This window comes from Equus asinus, chromosome 5 (genome assembly GCF_041296235.1).
Source record: "Equus asinus isolate D_3611 breed Donkey chromosome 5, EquAss-T2T_v2, whole genome shotgun sequence".
In the NCBI taxonomy this organism is placed as follows: Eukaryota; Metazoa; Chordata; class Mammalia; order Perissodactyla; family Equidae; genus Equus; species Equus asinus.
In genome coordinates this window covers 48,819,661-48,846,336 of record NC_091794.1, presented here as the reverse complement: position 1 = coordinate 48,846,336, position 26,676 = coordinate 48,819,661, and the positions used below count along the sequence as shown (strand labels likewise).

At 40.7% G+C, this 26,676-nt stretch overlaps 1 protein-coding gene across 18 annotated transcripts in view; it reads right to left on the bottom strand.

Moving 5' to 3' along the window:
• Window positions 1-735: 735 nt before the first annotated feature.
• Window positions 736-26,676, bottom strand: part of TNIK (TRAF2 and NCK interacting kinase) — a 381,117-nt gene continuing 355,176 nt past the window's right edge. For 10 of the 18 annotated variants that reach the window (XM_014866823.3, XM_014866825.3, XM_070509450.1 and 7 more), the window contains 10 exons: window positions 22,120-22,284; window positions 19,893-20,004; window positions 18,908-19,078; window positions 15,070-15,213; window positions 12,458-12,592; window positions 9,329-9,429; window positions 6,736-6,885; window positions 4,803-4,962; window positions 4,415-4,554; window positions 736-2,222 (listed from right to left, as the gene is read on the bottom strand). In XM_014866823.3, the coding sequence (XP_014722309.1) occupies window positions 2,139-2,222; window positions 4,415-4,554; window positions 4,803-4,962; window positions 6,736-6,885; window positions 9,329-9,429; window positions 12,458-12,592; window positions 15,070-15,213; window positions 18,908-19,078; window positions 19,893-20,004; window positions 22,120-22,284 (1,362 nt within the window). In that variant the 3' untranslated portion in view covers window positions 736-2,138. Of the gene's footprint in view, window positions 2,223-4,414; window positions 4,555-4,802; window positions 4,963-6,735; window positions 6,886-9,328; window positions 9,430-12,457; window positions 12,593-15,069; window positions 15,214-18,907; window positions 19,079-19,581; window positions 19,672-19,892; window positions 20,005-22,119; window positions 22,285-26,676 lie in introns of all 18 variants that reach the window. The other 8 variants (XM_014866817.3, XM_070509446.1, XM_070509449.1 and 5 more) reach the window with 2 other exon arrangements.

The following is a 26,676-nucleotide window of genomic DNA, read 5'->3' as shown; positions in this document are numbered from 1 at the left end:
TTCAATCCCAAAAGTTATTGTGGAATTTGTCGCATGGAACTTGTGAAGATAGTATTGTTCAGCAGCAGAACTACAGCAGTAAAAATGAGAACGAGAGAATTTCATTGCTTTTGAGAGCTAAAGGGACCATGATGAGGACATCTTGGTGATCGCCTGAAGATAATCCTCAATTCCATTCCTGTGTGTTACCAGCTTAAAATAAATGCAAATGACAATCACTTTTACAGGAGGGGCATAATCATCTACTTCAGAAACTAGAATGCTTCCCCTTCCCTTCTCCCCCTTGCCCAAACCACCAGATTCAAATAGCTCCATTTTCCTAATGTGTGTTTCGTTCTCATTAATAGTATATCAGCTGCTTATGTATTTAAGCAAAATTAGTAGGATGGTAGGGTTTTTTTTTTTATCTTTCCTGTAATTGTTTTCTTCAGAAATAAGCCACATTAGTTTTTGTTGTTGTTGGATTCTTTTTTCAATTTTTCAAGAAGAACAATTTGGTCAACCACTGTTTTTTTTTTTTTTCTTTTTTTTTTAAATATTAAATACTCCTGAGATTGCCAGTTGAGCTCTCTATATGTCTCCTGGAGATAACACTGCTGTGATGAACAGTGAAACAAAAACAAACAAAACGAGGTAGGTTAAAACAGGAAGCACAACACAGATACTGTTTTGCAACACCTCGATACCACAGGCGGCCATGCTTGTAGCTTTGGAAAAAAAATCCAGACAGTCACGTAGAAGTTCAAATCATCCGAGTAAGAGTTTATAAGGACACAAGTCAACCTGAAGTAAATACATACATATCTCTGCACAAATGTTGTTTACCGTATGTTGGGTAATTTAGAGGAAGGTAAAATGATTAGGGTCTTGGAATTTTGGCCAAAGCCTTGCTTTTGAGTTCTATAAAATCTGAACCAATGATGCCTGCTGTGTTTCAGGCAGGCATAGTAGTCTAGGTCCCTTCTCTCACCAACCCAGAGAGAACACAGGCAGCTCAGAAACATTTATTATTTTTTTTCAGTCACAGTTTTCATCTTGAGAAAGTGGCACCTTCAGGAGAAAGCTGGGAATGATCAGAGCCTGGATGTCCTTCACTCCCCAACTCCCAGAAAGAACTCAACAGTCTCACTCCTAATGAAGTCCGAACCGAGTGACCTCTCAGCTGGGAGGCTTTGAGCATTTAAAAAAAGAATGTGTACATATCTGTGTTTTAGCTTGTTTCCCAGAAGCTCTTTCTGTCTGACCCCATCTGTCATCCCATCTTTTGCCCTGATCTGTTGCATCATAGCTGAGGGAAAGTTGTGTTATGGAGTCCCTCAACTGCGAGAGCCAAATCAACTCAATGGGACTACTCTCCCATTCAACACACTCCGTTCTGTGCAGGGCCATATAAATAGGGCCTGTCAGACTCACAAAAATGGTAGTTGATTTTATTAGTCTAAGGCTAGTAGTTTAGCCATTTAAAATCTATTTTCCCAAAGAGGGGAAAACTAGTATTTTTCTTCTCTTTTAAAAATCCATTAGCCAGTTGCTATCAAAAAGCAACCTTTTGGGTTGGTGAAGGCAAAAGAGTTCTAAAATTACCCCATGATGCAGTTATGGCCTTCAGTGTAAGGAGATAAGGTACATTTATTGTGCTGTCTCTCACCGTTTGAAATTGGAAACTGTACAACATATTGTAAACTTAAAGCGAGCAGGCAGACAGAATTAAAAACAGACTCATTTTCTCCATATGCATTCTCTCCCCATTCTTACAAAGTAAGGGGGTAAAGAAAAAAGGTAAAAAACTAAAACAAAACAAAACTCAGAATCCACCATAACACAGCTTAATCATAAGAGCACACAATATTTGTTTCTATCCCTAACTCCGAAGGGCACATGGTCCATCTTTGTCCACAGACAACGCAGCATTCTTGGGATCTCCTGGAAATTCCTGCCACCTTTTTCTCTCCTTCTCAACCAGGCTGCAATATTGAAAGATGGACTGTATTGGGACGGGTGGAGGGAGAGGAAAAGGGGAAAGTGGTATGTTCAACCAAGCCTTCTGATTCTGCCTCTAGACTGGCATAAGTCCACATGAGTTATGTTCTTTTAAATTAGAAATAACGCCATGAAGATAAGTGCCAAGTGCTCTTCTGTTACCAGTTCATCATGGAATTTCTGTTGAGGGTCATGAAAAACACTTGGCTACTTCCTCCAGATCGCACGGATGCAAAAAATACCTGTTTGAAATTAAAAAGAAGTTAGTTCAACTGCATGGTTTCTTTCCCTCTTTTCTTCAATTGTCCATCCTTTTTCTCTCACATGTCCTATCCTTGCCATGTGTCAGCTCTTAAGACTCAATGGCTGGTGTTTATAAAGTGCCTTTTAATACAGTGCATCCTCTGTAAACACTCCTGCCTTTATTACTATGATTGTTACTATTACTTATGTGGTATCGGCCTTCAGGGACATGGAAGGGGCTATATGTTGATTTGCAACATCCCTTTGGGTGCTCACATTTTAGAAGGGAGTTTTGTGCTAGGATAATGTGCTGGATTTCTGGCCTAACACACAGGTCCTTTGTTAATTTCTGAAAAGCCACAGAGGCTCCCCTCTCTCCCTCATAATGACAAGAGGGCAGCGTTTGGGATTGAAGAGAATCCTTTCAAATTCCAAGAGCCAAGGGGGAATTTTGGGCCTACTGACTACTATACAACTTCAGTTCTCATTTTAAAATTAAAAAAAAAAAATGGTTGTGGTCAGATTAATGCCTATTCACTTTGGCATTTCAAGAGTTAATGCTTGGATTCTATACTGATGCAGGCATATCCTAGGCCAAAGGAGATAATGGCATTAATAAGCAGAACCACGATCCATTAGGTCTGGGTCTGTTAAATCATTTTATTAAACTGAGAGAAGTGAGCAAGATTTGGGTTATTGCTTGCTTGAGAAGAATGTCAATGAACCACTGCCCTAGGAAAGTAATATCCTGGGCTGTGGCCTAGCCCTTAAGTCAGCCAACACCAAACTTTGGTTCAAGGCATTTACTTTTGTCACTAGTATAAAGTCTCTGCTACTTCACTTCCACAACTTCTTCAGAAGGATGCTGTCTCTCCCAACAACTTCTTAGGAAGTTCTGTGGAAATTTATGTCATTCAGCTAATGCTACATATGTAAGTAAAGCTACTATTAGGATCAGTGAATCAAATGGGGAAGCACAGAGGACCCATGGAAACACAATGAGGGAAAGAAAGGGCCGCTCTTCTCTCCAAGTTGTGTGCCCCCTGGGCTTTAAACCTTGGGGCCCAAGATACTGGTGTGGTCCCAGTCTGCTCCTGAGGGTGTGGGCATAGCTTGGAACAGGCTTGCTGAGGTGGGTCTTCAATGAACTGGAGTGGGGGTCAATGCCAAGATCACTCCTAGTCTTATGATCCCCAGAGACTAGGTGAGGGCTGGAGTTTTACTAGGGCTTAGGTCTGTTTCCTGGCATACTCTGGGTAAGGCCCTGGAACCATCCTTGCCACCCCAGCTGTTGTCCACCCAGAGCACACTAGGTTGGCCAGGGTTGAATCTAATCTAGACTTATATCTCCAGGATTGGACTAAGACCAGACTGGCTTCTGGGGAGCCAGGTGGACCAAGAGATGTACTTCTGTTCAACTCATCACATTCTTTTGTATAGGTGTTTATGTCTGCTGTTTGGGGTCAGCATTTCTAAGTTGGACATAGTCACAAAGGATGAATTCACAAATGCAGTACAGCTTAGCTACTGAAAACTCTGGGCTAGTCTACAAGGAGGGCAAGGGAGCAGCAGCACTGCTGGCGAACACCCTTCTGAGGCGACTGATCATGCCAGACGGATGCCGCCAATTTCACTGGAAAACAGTCCCCCTTTGACACTGCAGAAGAAACATGGCTGGAATGGCATAGGGCATGGCACTAGTTGAGTTTGCGATTGTGCATTCCTTAAGGAATGGGTGACGTTTTTTAAAAGTTTATATTTCTACATGTCAAATGTTTTACATTTAAAGGTGCATTATAATGTGATGGGTTAGGTCCTGAAAGTGACTTTGTGAAAAGTCTCAAAGTGGAGTATAAAGTTGACCCACTGTGAGATGATTAATGATGGGCCAACTTTTCTAAGTGCTTAGGAGAATTTGGGGTGTCTGCTGAGTCATCATAAGGCCTGCAGGCCGCCAAAGTTACTAAGAGTTTACAATAAATTTTTAGATGTTTCTATGTCTTTTTTGATATGTGAATAATATATTTTGAGGGTTCACATGAATCAAACCAAATAATGCCATTTCAAGATACTATTGATTATTTTAACATAGATGTGATTTGAATCAGTAGAAAGGAAAAATGAAGGTTTCACAGGTACCTGGTGGTCTCTTAAAATGCAAACACTAATGCAAATGTTGAAACGGATTTACCTTATCATTTCTTTCACATAGAAACTTTAACCTTTGAGCTCGCTTATGCATAAATACTCCATCCAAATGTCCTGTTTCCACTGACCGGATCTCAATAGCTTTCTCGCCCCAGCCCATTATCTGATTGGAATGAATGTAGGCTGTCAAAAGGAATTTCCAAAACTGCATTAAAAACATTAGATGGGCAATAACTCATAGCATCTGTTCACATCTTAACCACAAAAATGACAAACGACTTGAGATAAACAGACAAAGCAAGTCTTACAAGTGTTATTCACAGACTCTTTTTTTTTTTTTTTGTGGAATCAAATGGTTGTTTCACATTTCTTGACTTTCGTTTCATTTGGGGGGTGTAACTGCTGAAGGAGATAAGGAATGGTTAACCTACCCACAGACGTGGGCATTTCTCCCCATTGGAGCACCACATCCTTAGTTATCCGGCCGTAGGTGTTTACATACACCCCCTCATCCTCATAGCAAACAAGCATTTCCATTCCATCTGTTTTAGGCAAGATGACAATGGCATGAGGAGTGATATTGCCCTGAATCTAGAAGACAAAGAAAGGCCAGACATTATTCTTTTAAAAATAAGAAGGCATCTTTACTATTAGTCTCTAGGAATTGCAAAAAGAGGTAGTTTTTTTTTCTTCCTATTTTCACTTTAGAGACTGACTTTTTCCTTTGCTTAATTTAACCACCAACCTGTCAAATACAAACTTAAGCACTAGGTCGAGAATCCAGTTTACCTATTCCTAAAAACAACAACTATAACTATGGAGCATCTCCCATGTGCCTAGCACTGGGCCCTTTTCATACATAATTTCCAGTCCTTAGAACAGCTCCCCACAGTGGCTATCTTTGTGGATGAGGCAACTGTGTCTCAGAAGGGTTGTGTAACTTGACCAAAGCTGCACTAGTGTTTGTTGGTAGAATTGGGATTTGAGCACATGTATTGTGAGCGCTGAAAACCGCATGTTTTCCATCTACTTCAAAAAAAGACAAGGAGAATGCAAACCAGCTGAATCTGATAGAGAGAGCCTAAGTGGGGCCAAAATGGACTCTTATCAAATAGGCTATGAGCATATAACACAGATTGTTTAGCTGGGTGCCGAAATAACAGAATAATCTAAATTAATGCCTTGTTTAGAAAAAAAAATTAAAATTACCACTCATTAAAAAAAATACTATGGGAATAAGTGTAAATTGGCTTGTTCTAGGAACAGAGATGTGGTGCAGCTGTGCTCCCCTGGTTGCAAATGTCGCAGCAGTCCACTAGGTACTTGCTGGATAGGGATGAGAGGATCAAGGATGATCACAGTGATGCCCCAGTCACCTCACCGAGAAAATGAGCTGGGAGTCCTGTGTGCACATACACACACGGGTGAAAAGCTGCAATGCAGTAATGAATGATGTGTGTGAGAGAGAGAGGACGTGCGTCATGAACTAAAACAACTGTTTTCAGTTGTTGTGCTTCTTCGGAGGGAAGTCTTTAAACTCTCAAAATACCAATCAGCAACAGATTATGCCTCAGACTTTCTTGATAAATAGTTTCCATTGAATGTTAGCCTTGGGATTACATACAGGAAACATAATTTACACTGCACCAATCCTACTAAGTGAAACCACGTGCAGTATTTTCCTTTAAAAGGCATGTTTTAGGCAATGTGTCAGTATAGTAATATTAATACTACAATACGCAGGGCCCTGTGCCAAGTACTTAATGCTGATGATAACCCTAAGGGATAGATCCTTTAATCCCCATCTTACAGATGTGAAAGCTGAGGGTTGGAGAGGCTACCTCATGTGTCCATTATAGCAAAGCAAATATACGCTAGAGCCAGGGTATGCGCTCCACTGTTTTTGATTCTACCACACGGCACTGCCCTTAAGTTGAAGAGAGGATCAAAAATAGTAGAAAAAGGACCATTGGCTTTCTCCCACATCAGATGAACCAATCTCCCTTCAAAAACTGAAAATAGGAACTCATCTATTTTACTCGTGCTTAAAAAACAGCATTTATGCCCTTGAAGGAAAAACATCATATGTATTTTAATCTAAAGTCCAGTGAGACAACATATCCAATAAATGGCAAATAACTGCTATTATGTGTTACCCAGTTTTAAATAGTCATAAAAATTAGTTAAGTTTACATGTTTTATTTCTAAAAAGCATTGTCTATTTAGTGAAAGCCAAAAGTCCATCTACTTTACTGATTAGTAAAAGTTAGCATGACTTCCATTAGAAATGTACAAAAGCAAAATCTCTTTGTATGTTCAGATTGTTGTACAAGGAGCCTTGACAGTCTGCTTCCAGGAACTTACATGAGATGGTATGTAGATATCATAAGAGTTTCCTGAATCAACATCAATTACATGGAAACCAGTGTGTGAACCAAAAATAACCTTTAATCTTTGACCTTCTTCTACTGTGAGATCAACAAGCAGTGGCTTGTGCTGGAGATCTGCAAAAGACTTTAAAAATCACCCCATGAGTGTCCGCATCATTCAGAGAGGTTATCTTAATTTTTCCCTTTAGCTATTGCCTGATGGAAGTTAATGTCTGGCTTTCTTAAACTGAAAAGCTAGGAAATTTCTCTTTCAAGGTTAGGTCTATTCATGTTCTGGTTCTAGGAGGAAGGGTCTAGTATCCATTTGTGCCCCTTTCTCCACCCCTTGTCCTCCAGGACAGAGAAGTTGGTTTACAGTTGTCAATTTTGACGGTGTCATCATATATTAAAAACTTGCTACCTGGTGCTGCTGTTCTTTCCTGTTTATTTCTGGCCTTTTCCCTCAGAAGAAGGTCTAGTCACCTCTCTGGCCCCTCTCCTTCCCATGTGACATGCATGTCTGTCACCTTTTCAGAGACAGCCTGGGTGGGCAGCCGGGCCAGCTGCCTGTTCAGAATTAATGGGCATGCTCTGATTCTGATTTTCCTTCAGTGAGTGAGCAGGCATAAGACGGGGACTTTCTCTAAACTTAATGTTGAGATCTGAGACTTGGGTTTGGGCAATAGAGACGGAGGGTAGGGGTGGAACATCTCAAGACTCATGACTTACTTGAGCTAGCTGGGTTTAACTAGAGAGGAAGAAAAGAGAGCTCCAGCCGAGTTTATCAAGGTTTTCTGTGTTTGAATCTGGGGCCTAGCTGTTAAGTGTTCCTCTGTGTTTCTCTGCCATTATTTAATCCACACTCTACCTTTATTGGGCCTTGAAGTTTAGGAGAGAATTTGTGAAACCACAAATGCCTCGGCTATAATGCCACTGCCACCAAACAGATCCCTCCCTCCTCATCTTTTGCTAACATCAGTCTCACAGTATGGGAGGCTCTAGCCTCCTATCCTTGTCCTATGGGAGGGCTTGAACACCTGCCAGCTTGTCTTTCCTGTTCAAGTCCTTGCCTTTGCTCTTCCTCCTTTCCAGGCTGGTCGTGGTCTGCTGAACAAAGCATTTTGCACTCTCTCATGCACTTTGGCTAGTAAACTGATGGCGGTAACTTCAGAACTGGAATGGGGATGGAATCTTGATTGAAAAGCTTTTGTGGAGAGAGATTTTGGCAGAACAGCAGCACCACTTTAGCTTTTAGGAGTCATCCCTTAAGTGTTATTACTAACCTAATGCATTCCAAAAGTTTCTCTCCATAAAAGTGGGGGTTATGGAGGGGAGCCCATTTCCATTGATGAATCTATCTTCCTGAACACATCACAAATGAGCCTCTTGAGCTAAGGGAACAAGATAGAAGTGGGGTGACTCAGCCCTGAAGAGAGCCTCATAATGTTCCCAAGGCAGCTTCTGCCCTCACATGGCATGTGTGGCAAGAAAGAATATATACAAGGTCAAGGGAGATAAGAGTCACCAAGGTGGGGAGACAAAGCGAGGGCCAAGGAGATATAAACAAAGAGAGAGACACAGGCAGAAGGAGAGAGTGAACAGAGGACAAATTCACATTGGTTACGATAGACTATGCAGTTCTGAAAACATTGGAGTGCCTGCAAGTGCTGGTCCTTCTGGCATTCTGGGGTCAGCTGTCATGAGCGGGGATCAACGGGACCAGCATATCCCCATCCTACTTCTGTTGAATCTCATAAGTGATCAATCCAACTATGGTGGGTACAGACTCAGACAAGGTCAAATATGGAAAAGTGATCAAAACTGAAGAATGCAGAGAAACTAGGCCATTTCCGTATGTGACTCCATTCAGTATTCATTTCAGAGACGTGAATAGCATTGGAGATATATGAACATCAAGTGAGTTTTGGGGACTTTACCCCATAAAGCTTAGGAGGATTACAAGATTTAGAGACTCAGTTCCACCTTCAGATTCAGTACTGCTGCTGGTCTGCCTTTTTCAGACAAAAAAAAGTGCCCTAGTTAGGTAGCTGAATAATGAATCTCATTGCCTAATATCACAATTAATGCTTTGCTTGCAAACCATTCCATACTAAATGCCACTTGGAGATGATGATTCATAGACCTGAAACAAAGGAGAGTGTACCCAAATTTTAATTTGACTCATTTAATAGCATTTACCACTACTTAGTCTTTACTTTCAGAATAATAAATCTAAGAGTTCCTACACCATTTTTCTTGGTTTGTTTTGTGAGGAAGATTGTTGCTGAGCTAACATCTGTACCAGTCTTCCTCTATTTTACGTGGGATGCCGCCACAGTGCGGCTTGACGAGCGGTGCTAGGTCCATGCTGGGGATCTAAATCCATGAATCCCGGGCTACTGAAGTGGAGTGCATGAACTTAACCACTATACCACCGAGCTGGCCCTGAGTTCCTACACTTTTAAAAGAGGTTTATTATACAGAGGAAAGTTGGCACTAGTCTATGTGCAAGACAGACCACTTTGTTAACCGGTGGGAACCTAAAATGAAAAAACAAGCCCTTTTTAGGTAACCACATGCCTGCTTACCTTAAATGCCATGAACTTATGATATGGTTTAGGAGCCCAAGCATATATCTCCACAGCATTCTTTAAGGCAATCACCAAGAATTTGATCCTTTCATATTTAACTGTAATAGAAAAATTATGAATTAAAAAGGTAAATCATTTATTCAAGTTTCTGTATTAATAAATGTGTATGCCACAATATGTAAATATATATATAAAGCCATAATTGAAGGTGATGCTCTTGGTGTGGGCTTTTCTCACAGATACAGATTTAACTTCCTTTAGTGTACTTGGTCTGCAGAATACTTGAGGCCTTTTGCTACATATTGAAGGCTGTTTTCTTCATCTAAAGATGTAACTGGCTTAGGACTGTCTTTAACCACGAGGTCTAGATGAGAATTATGCATTGCAGTAAAAATCTGTGTACTATCCTTCATGTTTCCTTGCCTGGCTTTTCTCTTTGCTCACATGTAAGTAGCTGAGGGCTGGTACGGCAAGATAGTAGAAAAATGAGCAAATGGGTAGAGACATAAAGGCTGTCATTTGCTTATTATTCAAATTTAAATTCCAACTATTTGGAATTTATAGGGCATTAGTGCCTTTATAAGAGACCCCAGAGAGATCTCTTTCCTTTTCTGCTATGTGAGGTTGCAGCAAAAAGACAGCTGTCTATGAACCAGGCAGTGGGCCCTCACCAGACACTGAATCTGCCAGCACCTTGACCTTGTACTTAGCCTCCAGAACTGTGAGAAATAAGCTCCTGTTGTTTATAAGCCACCCAATCTGTGATATTCTGTTATAGCGGCCCGAACAGACTAAGACAGTACACCTGGCAGTCATTTTCTTTATAAAATATCTGAACAAACAGAATATTCTGTGTCCTAAAGAAACTGGACAGCCCAGGATAACCGACCAAACTCTTACTCTCTGAGCTCTTTCTATAGCATGCCCCTCTGTTTACACATTCTGTGTTTAATATACTTTCAACTACTTCTTCAGCAATTTATTTCTGTATTTCTAAATAACATGCTAATAATGTTAGTTTTTAATTTTTTTCAGTTGTAGCCATTATCTACTGATTTTGCAGTATGGAAAGGATTTAGTCTCTACAACCTTCTCCTCTGTCTGGTTCTCTCTCTCTCAAACACACTATTTCTTCCTCCCTCATACCTCCTATATAGCTATATTTTAATTTTTGGTTAAATCAATGTCCTCTGTTCAAATTATTTTTGTTCACAAGTGAGGCAGAGAGTTCACCATCATTATATTTCCTTTCTTGTTTTCCCTCATTTTTTTCACTTCCTTATTGTCTGCGTATCTGTAAGCTCATGTAAACGTTCTGCTAGTGCTGTAAATGCCCTAATACAGTTAAACGCGGCAGGTAATCTATTAGTAACATTTTGTTTTTCTTGGAGGCACCTTTTCTGGAATGCTCCATCGTCCCACTCTGCTTGGACTGATTTCTCTCTAGGCCTGTATATACATACATATATATATGGTTCCTACTGGTTCCGTTTCTCTGGAGGACCCTGGTTATTACAGATGGGTTATAAAATACCAGTTGAAAATAATTTTTCCTTCAGAATTTTGAAGGCCTTGGACCGTCTTCTAATCTTCCAGTACTGCTGCTAAGCTCCAGGCCACCTAATTCTGGGTCTATTACGTGTAAACTGTTTGTTTATTTATTTACTTATAACTTGGAAGCTTTAAGGATTTTCTCATTTCCTGGGTACTGAAATATCATGTTGATATGCATCCTCGTGAGTCTTGTTTTCATTCACTATATTAGGTACTCATGGAATCTTTCTATTTTGGGATTTCAAGGCCTCAGTTCTAGAAAATTTCCTTGTATTCTTTCTTTGATACTTTCCTCCTCTTCCATTTCTTATTTTCTAAAATTCATGTTACTTAGATTCTGAACCATTGGGACTGATCCTTTTATTTTCTTACCTTTTCTCTCCTTTTTTTTCTTTTTCTTTTCTTTTTTTCTACTTTCTCAGAGATTTCTCCTCTTTATCTTCCAAGACTTCTATTACATTTTTTATTATTACCAATATATTTTAATTTCTAAGATTTTTTCTTAGTCTCTGAATGATCTCCCCAAAACTCTGCTATATTTCTTTTTCCTTAATAGCCCCTACTCTTTTATGGAAAAAGTTTTTCTATCCTCTCTCAAGTTATAGTTTCTTTTTTATAAAATTCTCTTCCGCTCCTCATTATCCTTTTTCCTCTAAAGTCCTTTCTTTCTGTTTGTTTCCTTCCTATTAATGGATTTCCCCACTGTCTGGCAGAGGTGGGCTTATCGACTGCTGGACTTCACTTTAAGGTGGTTATCCCACAAACTTTTTTCATGGAATTTCAAATATTAGCACCTGAACATCTTTTCTTTCTGACCATTTAGTTTATCCAAAGATAAACTTTTCAGTGTCTTGCTTGGGAGTTTAATCATGACTGCCAATATTTTGGGAGCTAAACAGGGAAAGGAGGTGTGTATGCGTATGTCTGTGTCCTCACATTTCAGTATTCCTCATCATCAGATTGGCTGTGCCAACCTTTCATCCGTTGCAGTGGGTGAGGGGCTGCCTGACTGTTCAGCTGGGAACTGGATTCTGGAGGACCTGCTGCTCAGCAGCTTTCCAACAATCCTCCTATCTTCAGTCCCACCCTACACCTCCACCTCGGATACACCTGGGGTCTCTGGCCCTGGGCCTTACTGGGTTCTGTTGAGTGATTGGGTTGATTTAGCAGACTTTCCTCACCACAGACTTAAAATTCAGCATTTCCTGGTCGTCTAGGTCTATTCCTAATCATCCAACTACTCTTGTTCAATTTTGTTGACATCTCATTTGCTGACTTCTCTTCTCCTGTTCCCTTTGTCCTTGTGGGTTTATGGCATTTTTATTCCTTCATTGTCATTTTAATGGGTCTTTTGGAGGGGGTGAATTTAAATGTTCAAACTGGAATCTAGGACTTTATCCTGACAAATATACTCTTTGAACTTCAGCAATCTGACTTTCGGCAATAATGCAAGTATACTTAAGGTTCCAGCAACATCTTAAACTACTCACAAACAGTATCTGATAGAAAAAACTGAATGAAATTTAGCGGAATAATCTGGATTAAGTAAGTGGTCCCTGTCTTGAGACTCACCAACTTTGTAATGAATACAGCCTTCCAAGTCCCCAACAGTGATCCAGCCTTGTTTCTTTTCCACTTCTGGGTCATTGTGGAGTATTCTGTTTCTTAACCATGAAAGATAGTAAACTCGTAGCTTATTCTTCTTTCCTGTTGAAATAACAGAATTTTAATTTCAAGCTACTGTGACAGCTTTTTCTCTCAATCCTTCCCCATCTCCACATTATTCATTTACTTTTATGTACAATTGTATTTGAGCGTGTATGTGTGAAGGCACAATAACCAGTGTTCCCAGCATCATCAAAGTGTTGCCTCTGCCAGGACTATGGTTAAAACAGCTCCAAGTGTTTTGGACAAACAACCATTTTATAATTTGTGTTTACCTTCAGGTGATTTCTGATTTAAGCAAGCTGTTCTCACTTTCTTTTTCCAGTGCAAAGCGCAATGTATGCTGAACTCATAAGACCTAATTCTGTAACAGAACAGTTGATCAGAGTTCCAAAACATTGTAGATCCAATTACATGAAGGAATGTGACAAGTGAACATTTTAGGGTACGCACTTATGTGTGACTGCCTTTCCCTCACCTCCTAACCCAGCAGCATATGTTAATGAGAGCTTCTTATTGCCTCCTCTATTACTTTAAAGATGACAGCGGGTAGTGGTTTTATTTTACCTAACAACAACAAAGAAAGTAATTTTATAAGGAGACGAGAGAAACAAGTGTAATAAAGGTACTCTGGGCTCAGAAAATAACCCTGGACTTGTTTTTGGTACTGAGGTCATGGAAAGAAATACCAAACAAAAATAGGAGAGGATTAAAAGATGTGTACTTGGAAAAAAACTTAAAAGTTCCCTTTGGTAAAGTGTTCCTGGAGTAAAGAATTCTTTGTATGATAAGAAAATATCTTAAAAATATTGAGGAGTACACAAGGAGCAAAACTTTTAGTATACTCCATGAGATTATCTGAGCACCAGGTAAGGAAATGCCCCTTGGTCTGGCTCTTCCTAAGTGATCAGAAATTTAGGCCTGTGGGTTATACTTCTTGGGTAATTATCTTCCTTTGATTTCTCTTAGGTGTCAAAAGACGTTTTAGATTTTTACAGGTGTGACACATACCAGAAGAAGAGTGTTTATTAAAGCACTGCACACTGGGTTTGACCAGAGAGTGCATTCATAACTTAAATTAAGGGAATCACTGTGCAGGTACGATTCCTTTTTGTAACCAAAAGCCAAGAAGGTGCATTGAGCCCAACGGCCAGGATGGGCAGGAGGGCCCGTGCTTCCTCCTTTCTATGTCAACGTAGACCCGAGGGCACTTCAACAATCATTTGCTCTTATTTTCCTTTTCTTCTTTCCCCATCATGGTAAGAGGAAATGGTTACACTTTTAAGAATGGGGATGTGTTGCTAACAACATAATGAAGCCTAAATGTGAATTTTCTGGTATCACTGCCACTTTCGGTAGGTGAGTGACAGATGTATGGTTTTAAATTTGATTTGGTAGTGTAGCAATCCAGAAAGCAATTAACCAGAACAAAGGACTACACTGAATTAAACTCAAATGATAATATGAGAAGAATGTACTTGGTTAACCCTTATTTGGGGAGAATAAAAATAGATGAAATTCTGAGCATTCAGTGGAAAGGTAAAAGAGGGAATTGTAGCATCAAGTGAAGGCATTTCTTTCAAAATAGAAGTAGAGATGGAGAGTTAAACTTTTCTCGAGGTTCAACCCAGTAGTTCTGTGCTGTCTCTTTGCAAAACAACAGCTGAGTGTAGAGCTGTGGTTCTCAAACTTGGCTGCACACTGGAAACACTTCAGGAACCAGGAAGCAGGAAAGCTATTGATGCCTGAGCCCCACCCCCATGGATTCTGACCCACATCTCCTCAGGTGGCTCTAATGTGCAGTGGGACAATGGTTTCACACTGGATGGAATAAGATGGGAGGGGAAAAAGGATGTTATTTATTAAACTCTTTCAAATACTATCCGAAAGAAAAAACTTTCAATAAATGCAGACTCTTTTAGGTAACATTTTAAACTTGTCAGTAATAAGGCCTTCACTTTTGTCTTTTTTTTTTTTTTAAATCTCTTTCTGGAAAGCAGAAAGCTGCAGAGTGTAGCAGTAATGATTCCCACATTCAAATCTCTTTGCAGACTCAATCACCCAATGGGCCAGCGGCACTTGCTAAAACATCAGTAGACTATAAGCTAGAGGAGTAATTGAGAGAAAAGAGACCAGAGGAATTTCTGCTTATAAAGTTTCCTACTCCCAGAAATCTGCATTTTGATATTCTCCATCTGAGAGTAGATAGCAATGACTGGGATGCAGACACCTTAAAAAGCTTCTTGCTGAGGGCTGGCAGGGGTTAAAGGCCTAGAGCTACACAGCCTTTGTGGTATGTCTCTGCCTGATGCAGATTTCACGCAGAGGTGAGAGACCTCCTTTTGGAGGTTAGAGTCTCCAGAGTTACCAAATGTGGGTGGTCTCACTCTGGCTAAACTGCTATAATTTACTGTGGCGCTTGTTAGCTGGGAAGGGCAGAGCTTACTGTTTTTTCAGAAACAGGTGATCACCTTTCCCACCTGCGCAGACCTGGAGGACACATCATCCTAGTAACATACCTGATATAGTCACAAGGACATTCAGGCCTTCTAGCACATCCATCTGTTGAAATCGCCTCCGGTTGATCAGATTATAGACTTTGCCTTGCCCACTTCGGTCCAAAAGCATCAGGCCATTTTCAGTTCCCACCAGGAGGTTTACGCCTGCAATTTAAGAAGCACCCAAGACTGACTTTTTATGGGCTTTAACCTTCTGCATCTGGGATCTCTGTAAAACCTAAGAAGCCACGCTTTATAAATATAAACTAATGGGCAAGTAGGTACTACAGTAGGGAGTGTGGAAGTAGAAGCTCTGTCACAGTAATTAGATCACCGTCCCTCTGGTAATGAAATTAGTTTTCTTTTATAAAGTGGTAGTGGCATTCATTACATCCAGCCATTACTACCTAGTATAGAGTGCTTCTCAAAAGGAGCCTTAGGCACAGCTGTGATGCTAGCACAATTTGCCTTTATTCCTTTCCTGTAATACCTATCCTTTCTTGGCTCTCACCTCAAGACTTCCCTACAGTTCACCCCACCCCTTTTCATGCAGTGATTTCTAGCCTACCCACCTCAGCATACAACAAAGTACCGCATTTCCATACCTCACTGGAAGAAAAGCCCTTTCTCCTCCTCACAGCAAAGCTTAATTTGTGTCCTAAGGTTCTGCTCTTTGTTAGGAAATGGTAAACCAATTTAAGTGAAGGTGTTAGTAGCCTGAAAGTCACATAATTATTGACTGTAAGGGACTTCTCATGTATCTAAATCTAGTCCAGCCCACCTCCCATGTGGTAATGCCTAATACAAAAGCTCTGGCAGGTGAGTGGTCTTGTCTGGATAACTACAATCCTAAAAATTCATCCCTAGGCAAACCATTCCCCCAACACACAGACACTGTGAGGTCCACTGCGCAATGGACTATATTCATGAGCAGGTAACTTTCTAATTTCTCTGGCTGGCTGTACATCTATCTTCTGAGTACCATGAATGTCTGCTCCTTTGTCCACAGATTATTCAATATTAAACATGGCTATCTTAGTGTCTTCCATCTCTTCTCCAGAGCACAGAGCCTTACTCCCCTCCATCACCTCTCCCATGAAATGGTTTCCAGGCTTCATGTTTTTCCCTGCTAACATCTCAAATGCTTTTGCCCTTATAAAATAGTGGTGCCCAAACTAGGCTTAGTAGTTTAGATGGGTACAGATGGGCCATGTCTTTCCTTGATCTGTACGTGATGTTTGTAGTAACACAGACCAGGACTTGGATAGAATCTCATCACACCCATACGAGGCATACCTTGTTTTATTGCGCTTCACTTTATTGTGCTTGCAGATATTGTGTTTTTACAAACTGAACGTTTGTGGCAACCTTGTGTCGAGCAAGTCTATAGGTGCCATTTTTCCAAAAGCATTTGCTCACTTTGTGTCTCTGTATCACATTTTGGTAATTCTCACAATATTTCAAACTTTTTCATGATTATTATATTTGTTATGGTGATCTGTGATCAGTGATCTTTGATGTTACTATTGTAATTGTTTTGGGTTGCCACAGACCACGCCCATATAAGACGGCAAACTTAATCACTAAATGTTGTGTGTGTTCTGACTGCTCCACCGACTGGCCGTTCCCTCATCTCTCTCCCTCTCCTTGGGCCTCCCTACTCCCTAAGACATAACACTATTGAAATTAGGCCAATTAATAACCCTACAATGGCCTCTAATTTCAAGTGAAAGGAAGAGTTGCAAATTTCTCATTTTAAATCAAAAGTTAGATGTGATTAAGCTTAGTGAGGCAGGCATGTCAAAAGTTGAGCGAGGCTGAAAGCGAGGCCTCATCACCAGTTAGCCAGGCTGTGAATGCAGAGGAAGAGTTCTTGAAGGAAATTAAAAGTGCTACTCTAGTGAACACATGAATGATTAGAAAGCAAAATAGTCTTATTACTAATATGGAGAAAGTTTTAGTGGTCTGTACAGAAGAGCAAACCAACCATAACATTCCCTTAAAGCCAAAGCCTAATCCAGAGCAAGGCCCTGACTCTCTTCAGTTCTATGAAGGCTGAGAGAGGGGAGAAAGCTGCAGAAGAAAAGTTTGAAGGTAACAGAGGTTGGTTCAGGAGGTTTAAGGAAAGAAGCCATTTCCATAACATAAAAATGCAAGGTGAAGTAGCCAGTGCTGATGTAGAAGCTGAAACAAGTTATCCAGAAGATCTAGGTAGGATTATTAATGAAGGGGGTACACTGATCAAGGGATACTTGCAGAAGGTTAGAATAGCTGTTGCAATTTCTTAAAATAAGACAACAAAGCCTGGATGAAGCACATCTGTTTATAACACATTTACTGAATAGTTTAAGCCCATTGTTGAGACCTATTGCTCAGGAAAAAAGAGTCCTTTCAAAATATTACTGCTCATTGACAAGACACTTGGTCACCCAAGAGCTGTGATGGAGATGTATAAAGAGATTAATGTTGTTTTCATGCTTGCTAACAAAACATCCACTCTGAAGCCCATGGATCAAGAAGTAATTTTGACTTTCAAGTCTCATTTAAGAAATACATTTCATAAGGCTACAGCTGCCATAGATAGAGATTTCTCTGATGGATCTGGGCAAAGTAAATTGAAAACCTTCTGAAAAGGATTTACCACGAACACTCATGATTCACGGGAAAAGGAAAAAATATCAACATTAATAAGAGTTTGGAAGAAGTTAATTCCAACCCTCATAGATGACTTTGAGGAGTTCAAGACTTCAGTGGAGGAAGTAACTGCAGATGTGGGAGAAATAGCAAAAGAACAAGAAATATAAGTAGAGCCTGAAGATGTGACTGAATTGCGGCAATCTCATGATAAAACTTTAACGGATGAGGAGGTGCTTCTTATGGACGAGCAAAGAAAGCGGTTTCTTGAGATGGAATCTACTCCTGGTGAAGATGCTGTGAAGATTGTTGAAATGACAGCCCAGGATTTAAACACTGCATAAGCTTAGTTGATAAGGCAGCTGCAGGGTTTGAGAGGACTGACTCCAGTTTTGAAAGTTGTTCTACTATAGGTAAAATGCTATCAAACAGCATCACATGCTATAGAGAAATTGTTCGTGAAAGGAAGGGTCAATTGATGCAGCAAACTTTGTTGTCTTATTTTAAGAAATTGCAACAGCTACTCTAACCTTTTTGCAATTACCATCCTGATCAGTCAGCAGCCATCAACAGTGAGGCAAGACCCTCCACCAGCAAAAAGATTACCACTCGCTGAAGGATCAAATGATGGTTAGCATTTTTTAATTATCGTATGTACATTGTTTTCTTTAACCATAATGCTATTGCACACTTAACAGACTACAACATAGCGTAAACATAACTTTTATATACACTGGGAAACCAAAAAAATTGTGTACTTCGCTTCACTGCAATATTTGCTTTATTGTGGTGGTCTGGAACAAAACCCGCAATATCTCCGAGGTATGCCTTGACTGAGTTTGAGGTCAGTTAAAACCTGCAGATCTTTTCTACAAGAACTGCAGGTTCTTATAAAAACCTGCAGGTGATGTTTTGATCTAAAAGGGAAGTGTCATCATTTGTTGTCCTTTTCAAGTTTTATCTTACTCCTACTATTTGTGTTGTTGGCTTTAGCCCATCACTGTTTTGAGACAAGGTCGTTCTGAATCTTATTCTGTTCACCTGGGTATTAGGGTATCAGTTCTTTTTACATATAAAGTTGCTCTTGATCACTCCTGAGGTTAGGACAGTCCCTAGTCAGGTCTCTAACATCCATGATTCAACCAGTGCTCTTCTGATGTTAAGACCCACAGGCTTAATGTTTGAGTGTCAGTTCATTAGTGAGTGGTAGAAAGCACCAACTTACCCCACAGAGCTGCACAAAGTATTTCTGAGTTGAATCGTTTCTTGTATTTTCTGATTTCTGGTGTGTCACTATGAGGCCGAATGTTGGTTGGGTTTACATTTACTACTGAAATCTTTCTTGCTTCATTGAGTTTGGCCTGTTCTTGCCTAAGAAGTTCGCTAGTAAACAGAGCTTTGAGAAAAAGAATCAGAGAAGTCAGTAGCATCTTAAAATATAACCAATGTAGACATGGAGAAGGGGCTTCAAACACTATGATTTTTTCCTTCTTTAGTGCACATTATAGTAATGGCAAAGAAACTCTGAAACTATGCGTATTTTACATTTTTGTTTAGTAGAATAAAGTATATCATTCATAGAAGCACTATTTTATCTATTAGTAAAACAGGCTTATAGACACTACTTGGCTAGTTTAGAGAATTGATATTCATCTCACAAAGTTAAATGCACCATCCTCATTTCCTGTAATATATGCAGGAAAGATTTACTTTTTAAAATTCCACATTATCAGTTGACAAACTGGCCTAAGCTGACTCTGATGATTAGTGAGTTGTAGAAGTCTAGAAAGCAAGACTCCTCTAAATCAGCCAGACCTTTGCGGCGGGAAGCACACATCTAGAACTCAACACAACTCAACACGCACTTATTAAGTGTCTACTGCGTGCACAGCATTGTACCCAGAAATTGCTTTTGAGAAATAGGTGGTAAGCCTGGAGATCTCTGAGGAACAGCTTTTCCTAGGGCCCCTGGATATCTCTGGGTTCCTACTAGAAGCAAAATAGAAAAGATAAAAAAAAAAGAAAAACGGAGAAAAAAAATTTGTTTTATAAACCCTACAAAAATAGTAATTAAGAAAAAGGTCTTCCCTTTAAGTCAGGACCTAAGCAGTAAATGGCTTATCTACTGAACTAATGATTAATTTCTTTATCAGGCCATACCAGAAAGGAAAACCAAGCTGTTTCAAAAGCATTGGGCCCTTCTAGCTTACCCGCAGCTGATGATTCTTCATCCTCTTCATCTTCATCAGTGGGAGATGTCTGGTATACTCTGGGGTCCACAAAGGGGGTGAAGGAGGCCTTAGTGCTGCTCCCCATGCCATACTAGTCAATAAGCAAGAAGATTAAGAAGAGCAGATAAATACTGCAGGAACAAACAATGCTAACAATACTTTGGGCTTTAAAATGATTACAGACTCTTCAATCCATCCAGCTGTTCACACAACAACGCCCTAGTCAAAGTGTGTGCCTCCCTCCAGCTTCTCTTGGTATTGGTTACTCGCTAGCCATTTTGTCTTTGCAGGGTTTTATTAATTATCAGGCTGCAGGATTTGCAGTGAGCAAATTATATTTTGGACTGTATGTGGCACTTTAATGTCTGGTAAGGTGACTGTGGTGACAGCTTCTCTCTCTCTTAAAGTAAAAGCAATCTCATATTGACCAAACGGGCTTAAGAAAGGCTGACACAATTAGCAATAAACTAAGTAAGCAGTCTATGCGGCAGCACTTCATCCTGAACACAAGGCCAACCAAAAGCTCTCTCTGAGGCCTTTGGGCCCTCCATGCTGGCTTGGCGACAGGGGTGGATTATGTTGGCTCGAGAAGCCTTAGAATCTTTAATTCAGGGATAATTTCATTGTGGGACTGAAGATTTTTCCTTCCCATGACAGTCTCCTTAAAAGGATACTTATTTTTGCATGCCTTATTTGGGGACTTCATGAAGATACTAGGTTTGAAAGCAATGCACTTTGAAGGCTTACTTAAAAAAGTAAATCTCAAGGGCTTGGATAGCACCATGAAGACAGGAAGTCAGAACTAGACAAGGGAATAGTAAACTGAAATATCAGGGCTTCGTGTCACAATAGTTCGTATTTGTGTTTTGCCAAAGGAGCTGCAATAACCATCTCCCCATTTTCTTTCATCTCCATTCCTTCCACTGTACTCAAGACCGTTTAACATCACAAACAGACCATTCAACTTAAGAAGCACCTCTATTTTCTGGATACATGTTTTTAATTAAGTTTTTAATTTTTAGTTTATTTTTACTTGTTTTTTTAAAAATAAAATCAACATCCCAAGACCCCTAAACAAGGAGAAAATCACAAAGATCAGATCTGATTTAATTTGCCCTCTACCTTATAAAAAAGTCAAAAGCACTCCATTCTCTACAAGGTAGGATGCCCCCTCCTTAATAGAGCTCTTTCACATACAGTGTCTCCTTTCATCTTTAAAATAAGTCTGAAGGAAGTAGGACAGATACTAGCATTCCCACTTAGAGGTTGGGACAGCAGTAGAATTGGAACCGGGGTCCAACCCCACATGGTCCTCTTTGGTACCAACAGAGGTATTCAGGCAGGAAAAAGCCTGCCCACACTGCATGGAGCTACAATAGGATGTTACACTTTCCGATATGCCACGGTTCTTTTCCTTGGGGCAAGCCAAGCTCATTTGCTCTGTAACTTTAGAATCCAAAGTGTGCATCATAAAAACTTAGTGTGCGGACATCAGAAACAACAGTGCCTATGCTTTATAAACACATTTAGGGCCTATGTGTGATTCACAGGACTATTCATGAAACATGACCAATAACTGTGAACTCATCCAATTGGTCAAGCTCAGTCAATGACATCTACAAGCAGTGCCTAATAGACTGTGTTTATTCAGGCTTTTGCCCAGACTGTTTCTATATAGGAAAGACAATATCCCATTTCACTCTTTCTCATGTAATTTGGAGTTTAGGAAGATGAATACTTTGAGATCCTATCTATTTACTGATTTTTATTTTTCATAAAAAAATCATTTCAACCTCATTTCATTTAAGTCGAACTTAGTTTGACTAAATTAATATAATTATGAACCTCAACTATTGGCATTGGAATTTCTATAGGCTGAAGCTTCTATCACAGGCCTGGGAGATAGGAGGTCCCAGTTCTGGTCCTAGCTCTGTCAAAACCAGCTGTGTGCCCTGGGCAAGGCACTTAACCTCTCTGAGCCTCGGTACATCTGTGAAGACAGGTATTGGTCCAGATGACATTTGAGAACTTTTTACTGCTGTGCTTCTATAATTTCCTCCATTTGAGGATATGCATAAGTACTATATAGTAGAAATCAACCAAACACATTTCAGGGGCTTGACAAAGCCGCATTCTTGAAGAAAGGAGGGTTTCAGAAACCCCTGCAACGAGAACAGAGCTGTCGTGACAGTTGCCCACAACCTACTTCAGTCCCAGAGTCCATTTCCTGGGGATGGGTGGAGACGCGCCCCAGGCCCTCAGTTGGGGTCCCAGCTGGGGAATGGCTCTGCTGCACCAGGTCCGGGAGGTTGATGTGGCCAGCAAAGCCATTGCTGTCAGTATGGCCAGATCGTTTCTTCTCTCCAGATGTCTGAGGGGCACAACACATGGGCAGCATTAGAAAATGAGGGCAAAGGCCACAGAGCAGCATCACCCCTCACAGAACACAGGTGCAGTGGGTCTCTATTGGCTCACTAGAGTATGGGAAGATAACATTCAAATTTCTATTTTACCCAAGAAAATAAGAAACAAGTTAAGCTTTGCTAATATTTAGTATATGAATTGACCCTGAGGCCTATGCTTCTGTACGAGGGGCAGTCAGAGGTCACACAGGATGTGGGGGTTCTCTGTGGGGAGACAGGAATGCCAGAGGTGGAGGGGCCAAGTGGGGCCCATTCTTGCAAGTTCCTCTTCTGCAGTGTTTGTGTGTGCGTGTGCCTGTCACACCAGTTAACTAGATTTGCAGATCATATTGCAAATATGGTTTTCTTACATACAGGTTACAACGACACAAATCCACACAACAGAAACATGACCTAAAATATTGCTGAAAAGAAGCAGTAGGTTGAGATAATACTGATAATCCACGCACAGTGTAGAGATGATACCTATCCAACTAGTGGGCCTCTTTGTCAGTCATGAGGTCAAAACAATGATTCATCATATCTGGCAGGAGTTAGAAAAAAACACTGAAATGATCTAAAGGTTATTTGAAAATATGAATTTACATCCACTATCACTAACATTGAATCTCTCAATAAGCAACTATGGTGCCTTGTGATAGCAGTCAATATAAAAAAGAGGCCATTATGACTAGCAAAGCATCTGAAATATTGTTTATAGCATCCTTTTAAATGTCCTTTAAAGATATTTTATAATGTATATTCTCCTGTAGTAAGACAAATGCATGATTTGTAAATAAATAAATATACTGTATTACGTGGCATGCTCTAAAATTTTTACTGATTGGGTTGCATGACCGAACAAGTTGGAAATCACTGCTCTGGAGAGAAAAGCCTCCTCCCAAATCTCCTGAGGAAGAAATACAGATTTAAAAGACAACCCTGCTCCCTAAAAGCCAGTGCCCACATCGTCGGCCTGGCTAGTGTTGTACTTTCTGATTGAACATTTGTAAGACTGGCTCACTGAGGTTTCTTAGAGCAGATCTGATTAAGTAATGATCCCCTTCTTTGCCTTTTCTTTCTTTAATTCATTTACCCAGCATTTCTGAGTGCCTACTAAGTGTGAAGCATCTGCTGAACATGGAGGAATTAGGAGCAAGCAGATGCACGTTCTGCCTTCTTTGGGGCGGCTGCCATGGGCGCGGGGCGCGCTGTTTCCCATGGCCTGGCTTCTTCCCTCCAGAGCCTGTCTTGGCCTTGCAGCTACAAGTCTGCACCTACCTCTGGCTAGAAGTGAAAGGAGGCATTTTTGTAGGGGGAGATGAAACAGACCCCAAGCTCCTGAAGGGGTGCATATAATTGTTGGTACCAGGAAGCTTGAAACATAACTGGAAAGCCTTAGTGCTCTCTGTTTCTTAGCAACATGCTCCTGGCTTACGAACTGTCCTGGAAACGGGTATTTTCTGGATTCATCTTGCCACAGTACTCATTGGAATATTTCATCTTCTAAATGACATCTCGAGGGTTCAGTCCTAATTTATCTTATTGGCCCCAACTTTATGTGTACTGGGCAGTTTCTCCTTCCTTCTAACTTCTGTTCAAATAGTGAAAAGCTTTTTAACATTTTTCCCCAACTTCCCAGTAGCATAAATCAGACACTGTCTCTTTAGAGTTTTGCGGTCGCTCTTGTGTTAGCAGCATTCTGCCTTAAGCCAAAAACAGATGTAGACACATTGGTTATCAAAGACCTGAAGAGGCTAACAAGGGGAAACGGCCCAGAGAGTGGGGAGCTTGAAGGAAGCCAGCAATGACCCCTGAATCTTCCCACTTCTGAGTCATCACCCTTTTGTTCAATCAACCAGTACCTGTTTAGACTTAAATACCTTCTCTGTGCCAAGCACTCTGTCGGGAACACAAAGATAAATGCACAACGGTCTTGCCCTCTAGAACTTCAATAACAGAGCCCCAACAATCTCTATGATCTCTTTTATGCCCTCACCATTCCCATGAAGGTGGGCACTAAGATGTTCCGAGTACCAACATATGCCAGGTACTGTGCTAAACACTTTATATTTATATCCTCACAATAACACCATGGGTTAGTTTCCATTATCCCCATTTACAGATGGAAAAACTTCAGTGTAAAGAATTTAATTAACTTGCCCTGAGTGACACAGGTTGTAAGTGATGAAATCAGGCTTTGAACTAAGGCTGCCTGCTGGCAGAGCCCAGGTACTTGGTGCTGCTGTACGAGGTGGCTCTGCTCGCTCTTGGCCACAGCTGATTGGATCAGAGTGGACACCTGAGCCAAACAGGACCACATTCCCATTGGAATTTACCATTAGGCCTGAGAGATACCAGGTCAGTCTCCGCTGAGCAGCTGAGCTGGGATGTGGTGACTATCTTGCAGTGGGGGACAGAGGGAGATGACAGCACGTGCATGCAGAGGGAGAGAAAGCTGGTTCGTGGAGACAGAAGAACAAGGAGAAATGTAGAGGAAACAGAGATGAGGATAAGGAGGCCAGGTAGCAAGAGAGCCAGATACGCACATGAGAAGTTGCCTGAGCTCCTGACACCTTTTTAGTTTCTGGTTCCAGCCTTGCATAGCGGGCCTAACTCACTCTCTGCCTGTGGATTCCTTCCATGAAATGCCTCTGAATCTTTATTCCCCTATCTCTGATACCTACTTCACTTATTTTTTTTTTTCTTAAGCTGTTTTAAGTGGGTTCTTTTTCTTATGACTTGTAACCAAAAGAGCTTTCATGATGACAAGCTAGTGTTCTGGTCAGTGGGGTGGACAGACACTGGAGAGATACCAGCTGGTCAGTAAGAAGGTGATATGGTCAGAGGCCCATGGAGTCCCACGAGAGCCTTCAGGGAGAAAGGGAAGGCTGAGCCGGTCTATAGGGATCTGCTGGGTGAAGAATGGGCAAACATGAGGAGGGGAGATTAACTCTTCTGGCAGATGGGCCCCCACAGGCAATGTGGCAGATGACAGCCGGTGTGGAGTGTTCTATAACTAGAGTAAAGAAAGGTCCTGTGGGGCTGTAGGATAGGAAAAGGTAGACCCACAGGGGCACTTGTGCATCTGACAAGACCATGGGTAGTACAGCCCGTATGTTCCTACAGAACCATCCAGTCCATGCCCAGGAGAATGACAAGTTGAGTCAGTTCTCCTTGATGTTCAATCCTGGGGAACTCAACTAATAGCACCCTATAAACTAAGTTCTATTATAATGAGTTTTTATTTTTTTTCTTATTATTTTGTCAGGGACAAACTTTAATTTGCATTTATCTTTTTAATACGCATACTTTTAATGGATTTCAACTCAGAATTTATTATTTTTAAAGCCCGCATTTGGGAAAGGTGGAATTTGGAAATTGAGAGGACAAAAAGATTATGGGGCCCTCGACAGATCAAATTTATATAAGACACCGATGAATGCTATTTTCAAAGTGATTGGCTGTGCACAGAGAATTTCGGAGTGCTTTAAATAATCTGGAGCCATTCAGATGTGGCGGACAACTGAACTAAAAACGTGGCTTCAAATATCTGCTTCAAGGTATTGACTTTGTCATAAAGACTCAAGCAAATTTTAAACCACGTTAGAAATGGGAGTCCTTTCATTTGGAGTCAGAAACTAACTCACTCCAGAATATTTTCCCTCATGTTTTCCCATGTGGCAAGCTATAGTGATAGAAGCCCTCCACGCTTCCACTGAAATGATCCATTCACCAGACTGGGAGATTTATATACCAGCACTACACAATGTCAACTTCAGCAGCCAAGCCCATTTTTCATTTCAGGCTTACATGAAAGGACTCTTTAAAGCCTACTTGAAAGATTCGGTAAAGCCATAAAATGAAATTCTAGCAAGTTGCTTTGTGAACTACTCTTCCTGTTATAGCCCTACTGCCAATGATTACTTCAAAGGCCTTATTCATCTCAAAACTACAGTTCCTTTTTTACTAAGTGAGATGCCCTCTACCTTTCTGGACAGCAGAACCTGCTATTAGGGCTTCCCAATATCCTGGATGAGGAAGGAGAGTGACAGATGATCTATGTACATGTTGCAGAGGGAAGAGTGGGGAATGCTAACAAATCAAAGAACTCAACTCTCTGGAGAGAGTGAAATAGAATAAAACAGTTAACATTTATTGAATGCTTACATGTATTAACTCATTTAATATTCCCAATCATCTAGATACTATGATTTATGAAATTTCATAGATGATAAAACAGATGCAGGGAGACATAAGTAACTTTGCCCAATGTCATCAGCCATTACTTTCCTTCTAAGCAGAGACCTGCTGTCAAACTTGCATGGTGATGATGAAGTGAAAAAGAAGAGAAGACAGGT